Source organism: Gasterosteus aculeatus, chromosome 11, assembly GCF_964276395.1.
Source record: "Gasterosteus aculeatus chromosome 11, fGasAcu3.hap1.1, whole genome shotgun sequence".
NCBI lineage: Eukaryota > Metazoa > Chordata > Actinopteri > Perciformes > Gasterosteidae > Gasterosteus > Gasterosteus aculeatus.
Genome location: NC_135699.1, coordinates 6,355,491 through 6,372,051, shown reverse-complemented (window position 1 = coordinate 6,372,051; position 16,561 = coordinate 6,355,491). Strand labels below are relative to the sequence as shown.

The 16,561-nt window shown below is 47.6% G+C and overlaps 1 protein-coding gene across 3 annotated transcripts in view; it reads left to right on the top strand.

Moving 5' to 3' along the window:
* The window catches only part of tnrc18 (trinucleotide repeat containing 18), a 40,222-nt gene extending 27,529 nt beyond the window's left edge, over positions 1–12,693 (top strand). For 2 of the 3 annotated variants that reach the window (XM_078084689.1, XM_040191598.2), the window contains exons 19-30: positions 207–676; positions 1,051–1,185; positions 1,669–1,810; positions 1,913–2,030; positions 2,844–2,919; positions 3,107–3,215; positions 3,482–3,598; positions 4,867–5,019; positions 6,398–8,181; positions 8,280–8,516; positions 9,072–9,146; positions 9,271–12,693. In XM_078084689.1, the coding sequence (XP_077940815.1) occupies positions 207–676; positions 1,051–1,185; positions 1,669–1,810; positions 1,913–2,030; positions 2,844–2,919; positions 3,107–3,215; positions 3,482–3,598; positions 4,867–5,019; positions 6,398–8,181; positions 8,280–8,516; positions 9,072–9,146; positions 9,271–9,477 (3,623 nt within the window). In that variant the 3' untranslated portion in view covers positions 9,478–12,693. The remainder of the gene's footprint in view (positions 1–206; positions 677–1,050; positions 1,186–1,668; positions 1,811–1,912; positions 2,031–2,843; positions 2,920–3,106; positions 3,216–3,481; positions 3,599–4,866; positions 5,020–6,397; positions 8,182–8,279; positions 8,517–9,071; positions 9,147–9,270) is intronic. The other variant, XM_078084687.1, reaches the window with a different exon arrangement.
* Positions 12,694–16,561: the final 3,868 nt, after the last annotated feature.

Below are 16,561 nucleotides of genomic sequence, written 5' to 3'. Positions count from 1 at the left end.
TTTTCACATCAGGCTGCATTTAGTGATTCTGATCTTCAATAATGTATTAGTTTAAAATGGATCAATAGTCCTATTTGCAGAGTTATTGATTTAAAAAAGCCTGAGTTTATTACTGGCCGCATGTTTTATTTTCTGTACAGTTTGTGTGTGCGAGCGAGTAAAAGAAGCGTTTGCACACCATGTGACCCCGTCCTCTCTTCGGTCAGGGTCGTCCGAGTGCGAGTGGTCGGACTCCGGGTCGGACTTGCGTCTGAGGAAGTTCCCCTCTCTGCTGCACGGCAAACGCTCCGCCCCGGAGCTCCCCCTGTTGCCCCCGGCAACCCGCCGCATCGAGCAGACCAGCCCCTGCAAGCGAGACGACGCGCTGCCGGCCAAACGCAAGCCGCTGCCCAAACCGCGGCCGGCGCCGCGTTCACCGCGGGCGTACAGCCTCGACCTCCCCTCCGGGTTCGGCGGCTTCAGCGAGGACGAGGGCTGGACCCGGCGACGCAGCGAGAGGATTTTCCTCCACGATGCCGCCGCCGCCACCGCCACCTCGGCCAGTCAGTTGCCTGCGTCGACATCCGCTTCCACCGGTCAGAGCTCCTCCACCGGCTCGGCCCCACCGCTCCCCCCGAAGCCGGCCTCCAGACCCAAGCCCTCGCCGCCCAGCCGAGAGGGGAAAGATGTGGTGAAAGTGTGTCAATAATTCCTCCGCTTGTTAATCACCAACTGAGAAGATCAAGAAAAAAACCCAAAAAGACTTGTGTTTCTCTCCTTTTTTTTCCGGCTCTCCTTTTCTTCTCTGTTACTGTTGTACTCTCCTCCTCCCTCAAACTCCGGTTCTCTCCCATATATATATATATGTGTGTGTGTGTGTGTGTGTGTGTGTGTGTGTCAGCAGGGCTTCCTAGTACTTCAGTCGCAGCAGCACTACCCTGCTGTCTGCTGACAAGAAGGGACAACTGCAGGCAGCCTGGCAACGTGTGTGTGTGTGTGTAAATCTGTCCTCTACATCCTCGGCCCAGCCAGTCGTGTTTAACTCTTTGTGTCGTGACTTTTGAAAACCAGAAAAAGAAGCCGAAGGACTCTCCTCTGCCCGTGAGCCCGTCCGCGCTGTGCAGTCCAATCACAGACCTCGCTGCGCCGCTGAGCCTCAGCCCGGGACGCAAGAGCCAGCCGAAAGCAAAGACGAAGGTCAGAGAGGTCAGTAGGATGATGGATCAGCTGTCAATGTAGATCTCAAAACAACGGAGGACGAAACCGTAACGTCGGACCTGAATGTGGCCCCTTTGCTTCCCGCACACACGGTGATTGTCATTGTGATGTGAACGCTTGTGTTGTTGTTGTTCTCACGGTTTTGTTCAGTTGGTGAGAAAAAAAAAGTAAACTCCTTCTTTGCAACGTGTTATTTCAGCCAAAGGGCTGCTTTACTCTCCATCTGCCACCAGCCACAACCAGAGCTTGTTTTGGAAACTGTAAAGGCCGCGGAGGTGTGTGTGTGCGTAGCTCTTGGTGGTGGTGGAACAGCAGAGAAAAGAATGTGTATCCAACAGCATACGTGTTGTAATATGTTACCGCTTCGCTTCGAAAAAGTCCATTCATGGCGCGTCCGCCTGCTCGTCCAGCGGGCCGCCGCAGACGGACCCGTGCAGAATTGCACGATGACGGGGGGGTTTGTTTTGTCAGCCTTCCAGAGGGGCGGTTAGCCGGCTGATGGAGAGCATGGCGGCAGACGAAGACTTTGAGCCCAACCAGGACAGCAGCTTCAGCGAGGACGAACTGGTCCCACCGCGCAGCACCAGCGTGTCGGAGAGCTCCTCCGCGCCGGGTCAGTACACGCTCACACACACACACACACACACGTGTCCGCTACTGCTAGCAGACGTAGCCTCCAACAGTCGACATTCACTGCCCGTGTCGCTGTGTTCAGCTCCGGTGCAGTGTGTGTTGGATAACGATTCCCTGGTGGACGGACTCAGAGTTTTGATCCCGATGGACGACCAGCTACTGTACGCAGGACACGTGAACACTGTGCACTCCCCTGACATGTGAGTACGCCTTCCAATGAACCGCAGCCTCTAATAGTGGAAGCGCACCTGTGAGCGCTGTCGCTATCAATCAGGGTGCTCCAGTTTTTGTCCCTGCTGAAGTTTGGTGTCCTTGATTTGAGAAGTACTGGAGTCAGCAGCACATTGGTGGAAGATGATATGTGAAGAACCCCCAGACATTCAAACTAAAGCTGCGTCTGCAGGTGCAAACCACGAGGACCTTGCTGAGCTCCTTTTAAATGAGGTTTGCTTTGAAAGCTCAAAGCCTACTGACGGTTAGCTCGCCCCATAAAAACTGGAAGTAAAAAACAGCAGCCCAACTCGAGGTTTTTTTCCCATTTGGGTTTTGTACTGCATACGATAAAAGCCAATATGACGTCTTCTAGAATGGCCAACGATTCCTCTAAACATATAACACTTCACACAAACATAAAAACATTTCATTTAGAACTTATTGATGCTCAAATCCGGAGTGGCTTAATTAAGAGAAAACAAACAGCAAAGCCCCGTTCAGACGGGATTAATATTCCAGGGGAGTGTGGGCATTAGTTGCGCTCGGCTCCGAGCAGTGTTTGGCAGAGCCAAAGCGCCGTAGTGGCAGTCGGTAAGAGACGACACATTCCCCGGGCTGCTGCTGCACATCAGAGCGCTCAGAGTCGGGTTAAAGGTCGAGTCCCGTCTCTGGCAAAGAGACCGTTCACGCTGCAGAGACAGCTGATCGCTCTCCTGAGACTGTGTCCTTAAAAGCTCTGGCTCCTTTTTTCTTGCTGACTTCAAACTTTTGACCCTGATTCCCACATCTCCTCCCTGCAGTTACAGTGTGGTGGTGGAGGGGGAGAGGGGGAACCGACCACACATCTACTGCTTGGAACAGCTGCTGCAGGAGGCTGTGAGTGAACTCGCACATATCGGTCCTCTGCATTTGTGGCCGGCTCAAGACTCCCACCTTCCTATTGCGGCGGGAACATTTTTTTAAATGTTTTTGGACAGTTTGTGTCGTTGGGAAAGTGAACCTATGATGTGTTACGCTCCATTGGATTGATTTGAATCGGTGTGAACGCATTCTATGTGTGCAGATCATCAACGTGAAGCCCCCGTCGGTGCGCTACCTCCCGGAGGGAACGCGCATCGCGGCCTACTGGAGCCAGCAGTACCGCTGCCTTTATCCCGGCACTGTTGTCAACGGTACAGCACCAGCACAGACACACACACACACACACACACACCCGTCCCGTCCATGATGGGATCCGTAATCCACTTACGTTGACAGTTTAATTGTAGCTGGAAGGACAAACAAATGTAAAAGATCTTTGGCTGATTGCAGCGAGCAAGTGACCGGATGCGTTATACAATTAAAGACACATGCGTTAGAACAGGTTTCTTTATCTCTTAAATGGTCAAAATCGATTGGCCTCCGTTTACTTTTGAGCCTTTTTCCCTCCCGTGAACAGGAAGTTCAGATATTGACGAGAATGATGATCTCATCACGGTGGAGTTTGACGACGGAGACACAGGCCGCATCCCCCTCTCACACATTAGACTGCTGCCGCCGGACTACAAGATCCACTGTGAGAGCACACACACACACACACACACAGACACGCACGCACACACACAGACACGCACACACACACACGCACACACACACACACGCACACACAGACACGCACGCACACACACGCACACACAGACACGCACACGCACGCACACACACACACACGCACACACAGACACGCACGCACACACACACACACACAGACACGCACGCACACACACGCACACACAGACACGCACACACACACACGCACACACAGACACGCACACACACACACACACACACACACAACGTGATTTAAATTGCATCTTACCCTCGCTGCGTGGTTAATAAATAATATATATATGTGTGTGTGTGTGTGTGTGTGTGACTGTGTGTTTGAGCAGACTTAGGCCGTGTGTGTGTGCTTGTTGTGTGTTTTACTGGTAGAGGGCTGTTAACGTACAGCTATTCCGGTACATCGCTACTCTCTGAACTATATATATATATATATATATATATAGTTCAATTAGTATGTTATTCGGATCGAACTGCAGACAAATGAGTATTGTTTTTTACTTAATAGTGTAATCATTATAGTGTGTAATAACGTTTTACTGCTGATGTTCCTTTTTATTGTAACAAGTCCCTGAATTAATGTTGCACGCTGTATTGATACTAAAAAGGTACAGCGGTTCCCGTACGTTAAAAAACAATATGGTTTTGCATGTTTGTAGTATTGATACTTGACACTGCTGCCTGTCACTGACACGCCAGTACTTTGGCTACATGACACAGCCGTGTATAATCACCGCTATGATGGCGCCTTGTAGTTTTTACATCTGGCTGAAGGATAATACCAATATTAATGCCATTTGTGTTAAAAATAGTAAAAAGATGATTTATTTGTTACTATTCTAGATAAATATACCTGTATCGTATTGGTGGTATGATATTTTATGTGTGGTGATAATATTTATGGCAGGTATTGTATCAAAGTCATAATTTGGGTTTCGTGACAAGCTTACCCTGAATCTCAATTTAAACTGTCAGTAAACAGATTCAAAGCAGTATGAGTGTGTTCGCGTGACCAAAGCGTGTCCGGAGTATTAAGTGTTAGAACCCAATCCAATCAGAGGATTCGCAGGTGACCGACAACAGCGCGGCATGTTTTTCTTTTTACTCCTTTTTGAGGACGCCGGTCAGCTTTAATGGCCTCTGTCATGAGGAAATCATGAAGAGCATCGAGTTTAAATCTTCAGAAAAGGCCATAAAGCCCGACGGCGCTCTGCTTCTGTCCAGGCGCTGAGCCGTCCCCCGCGCTGCTGGTGGCCAGCTGTTCCAGGAGGAAAGTCCGCAAGTGCAGCAAAGAGGGCAAAGAAGCGGCAGCAAAGCCGGAGGAGAGCGCGCCTAAGATCAAAGGAAAGCCTGGTCGCAAACCCAAACCCAAACCAGGTGAGCTCATCTAACTGCTTCCCTCTGGAATCTACCGAATGTCAACAGTGATCTGCTCTTGTTGGCTTATATGAGGCTTTAATCTGGACTTTTAGTGTGATACCACTTAATAATCGTTATTACCAACCCACTGCTTATCCTACTAATGGATAATATCCTCCGGGTCTGGTTTTACTTGACTAATGAATCAACGATGACGCTGATGTGACGAGTTTCACAGCAATAAGTGACCAAAAGTATCAAATCTGTAAAAAACTATCAATGAAATGTTTCATCTGGGCGCTTTAGATAAAGCTAGTGAACTTTAAGTACTGCCAGCACGGCTTTAGATAGATAGATAGATAGATAGATACTTTATTGATCCCTCAAGAGGGAAAATTTTGGTATCACAGCATCATACAGGGAAGAAAAAAGATTAAAAAGATACACATTATATACAATATAATAAGATAGAAATATTAAATTAAATTAAATAAACTAAAACTGAAACAAAAGAATAATTATTTGAGGGATATGCTCTCTGCGTGATTCCATGGGAACAGAAAAAGACCTCATTTTACACTCTGGAGCCAAACGTGTCGGCACGACGTGATAAAATAAGAGATGACTTTCACACTATCTGACTGCTCATCATGGAAGAGCGGAGTTCCTGTCCTGGGAACTCAGACAGATACTTTACATTCGTACGTGAGACGGATAATCTGTGAAAAGTTCCTCTCATGGCTCTTACTAGATTGCACCGGTCCCCAACGACAAACGTCCAATCAGAGCCGAGGAGGCGATCCGGCACTCAGTTAGATCGTCTGGAATCTTGCAAAATGTAATTTAGAGATCTAAAAGGAGGCAGAGGAATCAGATCGTCTCATGCACTGATCGTCAGGTGGAGGAAATACATGAAAGTTATCTTATTAACGTTGATTATTAGAAATAGAAACGCATAGAAACACTACATGCAGTTTGTTGCTGACGAGTGAAAGGTGGTCAAATCTGAAAGGCTTTGAATCTCTTTTCGATCAGAAAAAACGACTGCACCAAACACGGCTTGCGCCTCACAGGCATCTTTCATCAAACTCCTATTTGACCGCGGCTGTCACCTCTGATATCGCTTTAATGAGTTTGCTCTTGCTGTAATAAATGGCATGTTGCATCTCGGATTCGCTGACGCCGGCTTGCTTTCTACTAGGCAAGCAGTTCTTAGTGCAATGCTTTCAAATCAGAACGTTTTGCTCGTTACTCAGCATGTGAGGCTACGGAACCACTAAGTCGCACAATGAACATGTCAGCGTAACCAATGTAAACTCATATACTTTTACATGCATACATTTGCCCCAAACCAGCGGAGTTCTTAAACCTTTTTGCGGTCTTACCTTTCTTTCAGAGACCTTTTTGAACCCAGAGGGCCGCGACAAAGCGGATCCTCCATCTTCCTCCGCCCAGGCCACAGAGAGACCCTTGGCTCCATCCAAGCCCCCCCAGGACAGGACCTCCGCCGTCCAGAAGGCCGCTCCGGAGAAGCCGCGACCGGCCTCCCGGCCGTCGACGGGAACCCAGGAGAAACCCAGCCGCAAAAGCTCCACCACGTCTCCCGCTGGGAACCCCGCCCTCCCCAACCCGGTGGTCAGGAAGGCCGGCTCAGCCCCGCCTTCTGCTCCTAAACCAGCCCGTGCTCTCCCCCCCTCCCTCTACCCTTCCACCTACGGAAAAGTCCTGACCGTGGATCTGTACAGCGAACCCAACCTCAACTCGTACAACAGCCAGCGCCGAGAGCGAGAGAGCAGCAGCGCCCTGAGTCCCACCACCAACAGGCCCGTGTCCAGACCCGCGGCGGCACCGTCATCCACCGCGCCCAAGCCGAGCGCTTTGTCCACCGCCAGAACCCCTTCTGCTCCGCCCAAACCCAAATCCTCCTCCTCGGACCACCACAGCGGCTCCAGACCCGGCCACGGCTCCGCCCTCATCTCCGGCCCCACATCCAGGCTGTCGACAGGCAAACCGGGCTCCTCCCTGACTCCCAGACCTTCGTCGTCATCGTCGTCATCTGCTCCGAGGCCCAAACTGAAGATGCCGTCCGACCAGCTGTCCTCCAGGCCCGGCGCCGCCTCCGTCTCCAGGCCCAAGCCCAACCCGGGGACGAGTGACGCGGCCGCGGTGGTGAGACGCAAGCCCCAGACGGCAGAGCCCCTCGTCAAGCTCGACCACGAAGGTGTCACCTCCCCGAAGACCAAGAAGACAAAGGCTCTGATGCTGCTAGAGGGTCGAGGCGCCAGAGCAGACCACGCCCCCATCGCCACAGGCACAGCCAGTCAGGAACGGCTAAAGGCGAGGCCGAAGGCGCCGGAGAAGGAGCCTGGGCTGAGAGAGAAAGAGAAAGCACCGGTGCTGACCAAAGAGAAGGCAGAGAGCCGTGGGAGTGCTGGCCGAGGACAGAAGATGGACTCGCGAGAGGAGAAAGGCAACAACGAGGAGAGGAAGCAGGTGGAGAAAAGAGACGAGAGGAAGGTTAAAGAATTATCTCAGAGCAGCAGCAGCAGCTCGGAGTCGGAGGAAGAAGGGGGGAAAGGCAAGTTAAAGAAAAAGAAGAAATGCACCTCGAGTTGCTCGTCGTCCTCTTCGTCCTGCTCCGGTTCCTCCTCCTCCTCTTCATCGTCGTCCTCTTCCTCGTCCTCTTCTTCCACCGACGACTCTTCCTGCAGCTCAGATGAAGAGAGGACCCTCACGCCTCCGCCAGGCCCCGTCGCCACGCCTCCAGGACAGGACAAACCGAAAGAAGAGGCAAAAGAAGAAGAAGAGGAAGACGAGGAGGAGGAGGAGGAGGAGGGCGAAGAGCTGAAGGAGGAAGTGGAGGTCAGAGTGGAGGAAGGAGAGCTGTCTCCTCCCTCACGATCTCCCTCGCCTTCAACCTCTCCATCTCCTTCTACGCCCACCAAGCCTGCTAAACCGGCGACGGGGAAGGGCTCGGGGCAAAGGGGGCGTCCTCCCAAACCGAAGCCCAGCGGCGGAGACGGGAAGGCGGGGAGACCAAAGCGGAGGGAGGGCGTCCACCTCCCCACAACCAAGGAGCTGGCCAAACGGCAGAGGCTTCCCAGCGTGGAGAATAGGCCCAAAATCTCTGCTTTCCTTCCAGCCAGACAGCTCTGGAAGTGGTTTGGAAAACCCACTCAGGTGAGAAGAAACATCTCTCGTATAAATGAAGAGAAGAAGAAGAGAAACACCAACTCTTTTCACTCTGCGACTAATCCGTCCCCTTCTGACCTCCCCAGAGACGCGGTATGAAGGGCAAGGCTAAGAAGCTCTTCTATAAGGCCATCGTGCGCGGGCGAGAGATGATCCGCATCGGGGACTGCGCCGTGTTTCTGTCCGCCGGGCGGCCCAACCTGCCCTTCATCGGCCGCATCCAGAGCATGTGGGAGTCCTGGGGCAGCAACATGGTGGTCAGGGTCAACTGGTTCTACCACCCAGAGGAGACCAACCCCGGCAAGAAGCTCACCGACAAGAAGGTAGGAGCCCGGGAGCCGCGCGCACAAACGTAACAGGCAATGAGCGTTTATACCTCCTGCCTCTTTTTCTTTCCACCGTTGTCTCTTGTGCCCGATCAACCTTTGATCTCCAACAAGTCTCCTTTCACCTTTTGATCTCTTCGGGCTGAGCTGCTTCGTGTTGTAACCAGGTGTAAAAATGACTGACCGGTTAAATCAGATCTGCCCCCTCGAGCTTTAACATCTTTGTTATTGTGTTAAGGAACGAAACTTGAGGAAATACTCTGTCAGAATTAGTTATGAGATTGAACCGAATACTTCTAATGACTTTATGACACTATGGCCGCTGGCTGAAGGCCTTTAGTGTTGTACATTTATTTTGTCTTTGACTAAATCGTTTCCCCAAACCAAAGGATCATTTACTAAAGGACAAATTCTAAGAGAACACAACAGAACCGCCCTCCTCCATTTGTCTCCTATTTCCTCTTTGCAATCTATTATGCTACTATATAATTTAAAAGCAATCATGACCTTTTAAGTCTCCCCTTGCTCAAACTTTCCGTGTGTCCTCTGCAGAACTGGGATCAGATGTGCGGTCAATCGCTGCCTGCAGCTCTGCACTCGTCCATCCAGAGGAAAGACTTCATGGAGGTGAGAGAGAGAACAAGGCGCTTCTGTCACCCGGCCTCTTGTTTTGTTCAGTTCTCGTCTGCTGTTGTGGGTTTAAGTAGAAATAAAGAGCTTTGACGCTTTTGTTTCTGTGCACGGGTCGCAGCGCGCCCTCTACCAGTCTTCTCACAGCGACGAGAACGACGTGCAGACGGTCAGCCACAAGTGCCTGGTGGTGAGCGTGGAGGAGTACGAGCAGATGACCCACACGCGGCGCTACGCCGACAGCGAGGACCTTTACTACCTGGCCGGCACCTACGAACCCACCACCGGCATGATCTTCAACACCGACGGGGTCCCGGTCATCTGCTGAGCGCAACTCGCTGCCGGCCGATGGAACCAAGCCGGGACCCTCCAGCTCCTTACGGGGGGGTTAAACTGAGAGACGGTATCACAGGGGGCGGAGTCTCCTGGGACCTCTGCACACGCGGACGCCATCGACTTCCCTTCTGCTCGCTGTGTAGTCGGGAAAACCCGAGAAGGCAAACGAGCGCTTCAGCGTCCTTTTTAACATGTAAATATACTAAACGGTCACGGACGCACGGCCACGTGTAAATACTCACCTGGGTGTCACACACACACACACACACACACACACACGGTTACATAGAGGAAAACAAGAACATGAGTGTTTTATTTTCATGTAATAGATTAATGTCAGAGTACTGTTTCCTAAAGAGCTAAACAGTCGAGAAGCTTTAATGAACTGTGAATGATGGTGAGGAAGGAGGCCTCCTCCTCCTCCTCCGCGGACAGCCACAGTGATGTGCCGTTGTGATTAGGATGTTGCCGTGGTGATGTTACAGTCATATAAATGTATCTACAGCAGGAGCGACAGACGGAAAGAGAGAGACGAGGTCGAGACTCCTTCCGTTGCCCAACAGAAAGCACTTAACACTTAACGTCTATCCGCGTTTAGTCTAACGCCTGCCCCCCCCCCCCCCCCCCCCTCGACAATCCTCCATCGGGCAGGCAAGCCGTCCGTGTACTACTAAAACTTCTGCCTCCCTCAGAGACTCTGACATAAAGAGAGAGGAAAGGAGTGTTCTGCTATTAAAAGCAATTCCCATTTTCGTCTTTAGTGTCTGCGCTTCGGGGAAAAATCCCCCCCGAGTACATTCAAACACTACAAAACCAGCTGCTGTTGATGCGTCCTGCGTTTGGCCCGTGTTTACTGGACAGGAACAGCAGGGGAGAAAGATCCACGGGGAGCTAGAGACCCCAGATTCTGCACCTGAGAGAGGCGCGTACAGCCACAAGAGAAAAGTGAACTAACACTCGATCACAGAGCGACTCCGAAGGCCCCGAACAAGCCGGCGTATCGACATCGCAGGAGTCCCACGGGGTGGATTTGTCCTTTTTCTATTTATTCTTTTGAGGTGTTTTCATGGTTGTAAACAGTGCATTCAGTGTAAGATGCATCAAGGTCATCGCTCTCCAGCATGAAGCTGCCAGCGCTGATTACATCACCCGCATAATTCCATCTGAGCGGTTATCCGCCACAGTCCGGCCTCATTCATTTCTTTTGACTGCAGTGTTTTCAACCTCGAAATGTCCTCTGATAGACTTTATTCTTCTTTTTTGCTTCTGCTGTTTTACGGACGTCAATCTTACCGTTTGATCGCACCTCTACCCGCACAAAGCAATCATCTTTTGACATGAGTGCACTTTGAATGAGCTCCGCTGCAGAGGAGACTCTGTGACTCGGAGTCCTCCGAGAGTATTTCTCCCCCCCTCCTCCCCTCCTCCCCTCCCTTCCACGTGCCTAGTTTAACCGTATTTTAGGGGGAGTCAGTTGAATGTCGTGCTCATGGTTGTGAGCTTTTGGGCGGCCTTCCTCTCCCAGGCCTTATGATGATTCGCCAAAACGTTGCTAATGTTCCGCCCCCTTCTGCCCCCAATCAAATGAAATTGGTGCCCCCCCCCCAGAAACATCTGTTCTATGCGATTTACAATTTAAATTTTAACCGACTTTGTTACACTATTGTGTGTGGAGTTGTATCAGATCTATGCGCAGTATATAGAATGCCGTATATATTTATATACATATAGTATATCTGTGGTTCTGTTGATGCTCTTGTGTTTTTTTTACCACGTTGCCCTCTCTCAGCTTTGCTGCAGAGATTGAAGATTGTCTTGTTGATATTCAATAGGTTTAATATTTTCTACTCTTTTGAGGTCCTTTGTCTGAATTGTTATATCGGTTATATCATATATATTTTCTCTGAGACGGCTGCGTGATACCTGGAGATGTTAATGTTGTTCATGTCACGTACTAAGCGACAAAAGAAGTCTGCCAGTAATAGTAGAACTTCAGAGGCAACAGAAGCGTTTGATAAATGTGCTGCTAGTATTGAAAGTGGTGTAACAAGGTACGGAGTGACAATAAGTTTTCTGAAATTACCCCGTTGATTGATGTCACAAAATCTTATCCGCTTAAGGCCAGCCTGCTGCTGGTAAGCCCGCCCCTTCAGCCCGACACTCTCATTTCTGCAGACAAAAGGGTTTGAGTGACAGTTGACCAAAATGGATCTGGGCCTGGCGTCCCGGCTGTACGCAGGTTGCACCGGTTGGCGGAGCCCAGCCCGTTATGAATGTTTGTTTACCCCCGAGCTGCTAAAGCACCTTTTCTCTCAGTGAGTGAGACTTTTATCCTCTGGTATTTGCACACACCTGTAGCCCTTTTAGGTGTGCGTGTTATTGCCTTCCAATCTCTATTTGCCCCCATATCTCCATCTAAAGCCCAACCGTATGCCTTCAACCAGGGTACACACACACACACACACACACACACACACACACACACTTATTGACTGTGTTGCCTTCATTTTCATTTGGGGTCATACGTTTAAGAGCCTGAGTTATTGCATACGTCGTTTTTTTCTTCACTGTCCGTTTTGCTTTGGCTTCTCTTTTAAATGTTTGTTTTTGCTGATTTTTTTTGGCATGTTTTCTTTTTTTTGTTTTCCCCTTGCTTTCACTCCCTGAACAATTGTCCACGCCAGTGCCTGTTCAGTTGTAGTACTGACGGGCCCTGCAGCTAGCTGCTAGAGAGAGAGAGAGAGAGAGAGAGACAGACAGACAGAGACTGAGAGAGAGAGAGACAGAGAGACACAGAGACTGAGAGAGAGAGAGACAGAGAGACACAGAGAGAGAGAGAGAGGTGGACTGGAGGCTGGTTCTTCGTCTGCTGTTCCTTCAGTATCGTTATTGTCCTGTTACAGAAAAAAAAAAAAGATTATTTTGAAAATAAATAGAAAAATTATCTATGTTTTGTAAATGATCCTTCACAGCCTAGTGGAGAAAAATCTATCAGAATATACTTTGTACACATGTCTAATCTTGTAAAAATGCAAAAAGAACATTTTAGAGATGAATCTGTAACCAGATGTATTCTGTCCCTCTATACCTGCTGTGGATGTTTTCTTTCTTTTTTTACAGACTGCAACCACGTCTATCAGTGTTTCTTTTAAGAATTGTTTTAGTGACTCGATATTTTATAGTTGATCAATAAACAGATGGAACTGTACCTCTGGTGTTTTCTCTGGTATGACAACATAACTTCCTCCCTGAAGTCCTTTCTCATAAATATATATATATAATATATATATATATATATATATATATATAAAAAAAAATTTTACCTTGTAAAATATTTCAACGTGTTATCCCCTTTGATGGATTATGTTCACTTGTTTGCCAGAAACGAGCAGGAACACGTCTATCTTTACAAAGATAAATTCAAGGAAAAGTTTGAAATTTTGGTAAAGATTCTTGTCCAATATAAGATTGTTACTCTATAGTAATAAATTACATACAAATGCTAAAGCCAGCAACTTGTTATCTTTGCATGAAGACTGAACCTCCAAAGTGAAAGATTTTGTGACCTTTTGAAAAGCCTTGCCAGCTGTTTCCCCATGTTACCAGTTGTTATGCTAAGCTAAGCTAATCACCCGCCTGCTCCAGCTATACACACACTGTAAAGAGTTATGCCATCAAACTTTGCTCCAAAGCGAGTGTCAAATAATATTTGGGCCATTTGGTTTTATTTCATCTACCTTTCTCCTCCTTTCACTGCCACGAGAAGAAGCGGCTCCATCGCCTTCATCAACGTTCCTTATACTCACGTTTCTCTCTGCTTCTGTGCGTGTTGTGTGGACTGCCCCTTTAATCAACAGTGGACTCCACCACGTCTCCATTTTGGCAGTAATGAAGCTGCTGGTTGTGATAAAATGGAGGAAAGTTCAGCTTCCTTTGCACAGCTGACCGCGGGAAAACATATTTTCCACCGCTGACCGTTCAAGAGTCTGCTCTCAAAGAGCTGGCAAGGGTGTGTGGGTGTGTGTGTGTGTGTGTGTGTGTGTGTGTGTGTGTGTGTCTTTGCCTGAGTGTTTACGTGTCTTTTTGAATTCTGTGTGTCCACGTGTGAACCGATCTTTGCTGACATGAACGGAGCGTGTTCCTGTTCCACGGTGAGAGCAGCAGTCAGGGACTTTCCCTCAAAGGACAAACATCAGCATAACATCAGGACCTGCTGGGAGCTTCCTCTGAGACACACACACACACACACACACACAGTTACAGTACACTAAAACAGAAAGGTATCCAAACATCCTCTCACACACACACACACACACACACACACACACACACACACACACACACACACACACACATGTGGGTGTGTCAGTTTGCTGGGTTCTGGTTGGCCGACGTCACCAGAATAAAGGGTTTCTATTGGTTCAGGTTTCACTGCAGCTTAAACACGGAGAGCTGATGTGCGCATGTGTGTGTATGTGTAGATCTTTTCCTGTCAAAGCTCTTCCTGTGTGTGTGTGTGTGTGTGTGTGGGTCGCTCCTTCAGACCTGTTTCCCAGGAGACGGGTATCGAAGTGAGGGGGCGTTGAAACGCACAGCGATTGAGGGCCGTTGGGAAGCAGCTCTTGTTCAGGCTGGACTTTGCTCTCAGACTTCAACACGCTGCTTTTCCTTGAAAAAGACAAAAACCGAGTTTCTGCATTTGTTTCCACACCGACTCTACTTCCTCCTGCTTCTCCGTCTCTCCATCTGTCTCCCATCCGTCACTCTCAGATTACTGCTCTGTTTCCCCCTGTGGTTTATTCTCCCTTTGCGTCGTGGCTACAAAAATATATATTTGATTTCAAACCGCTCTTGTTTTGATCGGGACGATAACCTTTATGAATGAACTGTGATGTTTGAAGCATAAGAAGTAAAACACTCTATGAAGACACAAAAAAGCATTACAACTTACAGCTGTGATATTTGTTGACGTTAGTACGTCCAGAACACAACTTTCTAACATCCGACAAAAAGCCCAGATAGACGTTAGATGTGCAAGATGAGGATGATTCTGCACTTGTTTCCTTCGTCTCAAGCCTTTGGACCACATCACGTCTATCCAGAGTCCCCAAGATGGGAACCACTGAAATACGACAGGTTCCCATATTGGCCATTACCTGCTGCACACATTTGAATGTAAAATGACAACAAGGCCTCGCAAATATTAGTTCAGAGTGCTTTCCCACATGAGAGAATGTGCATGTGAGTGATGCGCTGCATATCAATTAGATGCATCTATTATTCATGCTGACAACCTAATGAATGAAACATCACAGTCTTTGTATTTTGGGCATGTTTACTTCTCTCTCCTACACACACACACACACACACACACACACACACACACACACACACACACACACACACACACACACACACACACACACACACACACACACACACACACACACACACACACACACACACACAGGCTCAGCTGCGTGTGCGTGCGGACAGCAGTGACAATGTGGATGAAGTCCAATTGTAGCTGTGAATACGTGGCGAAGCCAACTGAATACCTGAGATGAAGCTTCATGCTGCCTCACCATGGTGACGGAAGAAAGCTGGTAATCTTTTTAGTAACGGTCACAACTAAACAAAGATAAATTCATGTGTATTTCAAGGTATAAACATGAAATGCCTCCATATTTCTTAGATTTTGGCCCATTTCTTCTTTGTTTTGTTTTTTCTATTTTTCAGACTCATTCATTACCTCTCTCTTCTCTCTTGACATCCCTCCAGACGTTTAGCGTTTAGCTTTTTTCATCTTCATCTCACTCTCTCAAGCTCTTTCTGCCTCTTCTCCCAGGTTCCACTGGTGATTCTGATTGTTTAGTTTCTGTGGTTGTTGATTTCTTGGTGGTGTTGTGAAAGTAGTGTCGGCTGCCACAGGATCTAAACTGGCTTCTTCTTTCTCATCCCTTGTGTTTCACCTCTATTTGTTATTCTCTCGCTTAACCTTATTCATTAAGCTTCTATCATTTAACATAATAAGATACAACAACATTTTAGGACCAGTATGTATATCGTTATAACATACAGTAATACCTCCAAAGGGCACGTTATAACATGCTGCACTTTGAATAAAATCATCTTTCTTAACAAGCAGCACAACCGGACGTTAAATGCACAAAATGCAACAATATTCTTGATAATAATGTAAAGACAGAAACCAAAATAATTCCATTTAATCATCACTTGTGACCCGACAGACACCTTCACCGTACACGATGAAACTAAATGAAGTCACCCCAAAATAGAGCTGCATGAATTCAACATTGAAACCAACTTCGGCATGAGGATTATCTTTCTCATTATTTAATAATGGATTATAGTACAATCCAGTTTGTATGCAAGTATATTCTTAGGAAACAACACTTACCTGTTTGTGATATTTGAATAGTATTTGACTAAAATTATAGGAATAGCCAGATGGTGTTGCCAATTTTATCCCATAAAATGAACAACATATGCTACAAAATGTAGTTTATGAACTGACGTAAGAGGAAAGAAAAGCACAAACCACTTGTTTTCTACTATGTTCTTACAACGGCAGAATAATTCACTCATTTGTCCATTTTCATTAATCACAATGCTATAATGTAGCACTTAAATTGTACTTATAATGCCACTTATCTATAGCTAATTTTAACTTATTTGATAAAATTGCACTTTCTTGTTTCTTGCTCTTCTGGGTTTGTATCCTTATGGTTAAAATGCACTTATTGTAAGTCGTTTGGATAAAAGCATCAGCTTAAGGACATGTAGTGTAATGAAGGAGAAACTTCCCTATGAAATCATTTAACAGACATTTTAATATGTGATGCCAATTAAAAGTATGAACCTTTTGGTAATATGAAAGTCTAATCTGTGATTCAAAGTGTGAATAACTCATTTGTACCAATTTCAAATGCTTGTATTGTTTTTCATTATTAAAATATAACGTTGTTAATGGTTTGCTAACATAGCACACAAGTGTGTTCCATATAAGCCACATGAGCCATCGAGGTTTTGTTTTAATAATACATCATTTAATA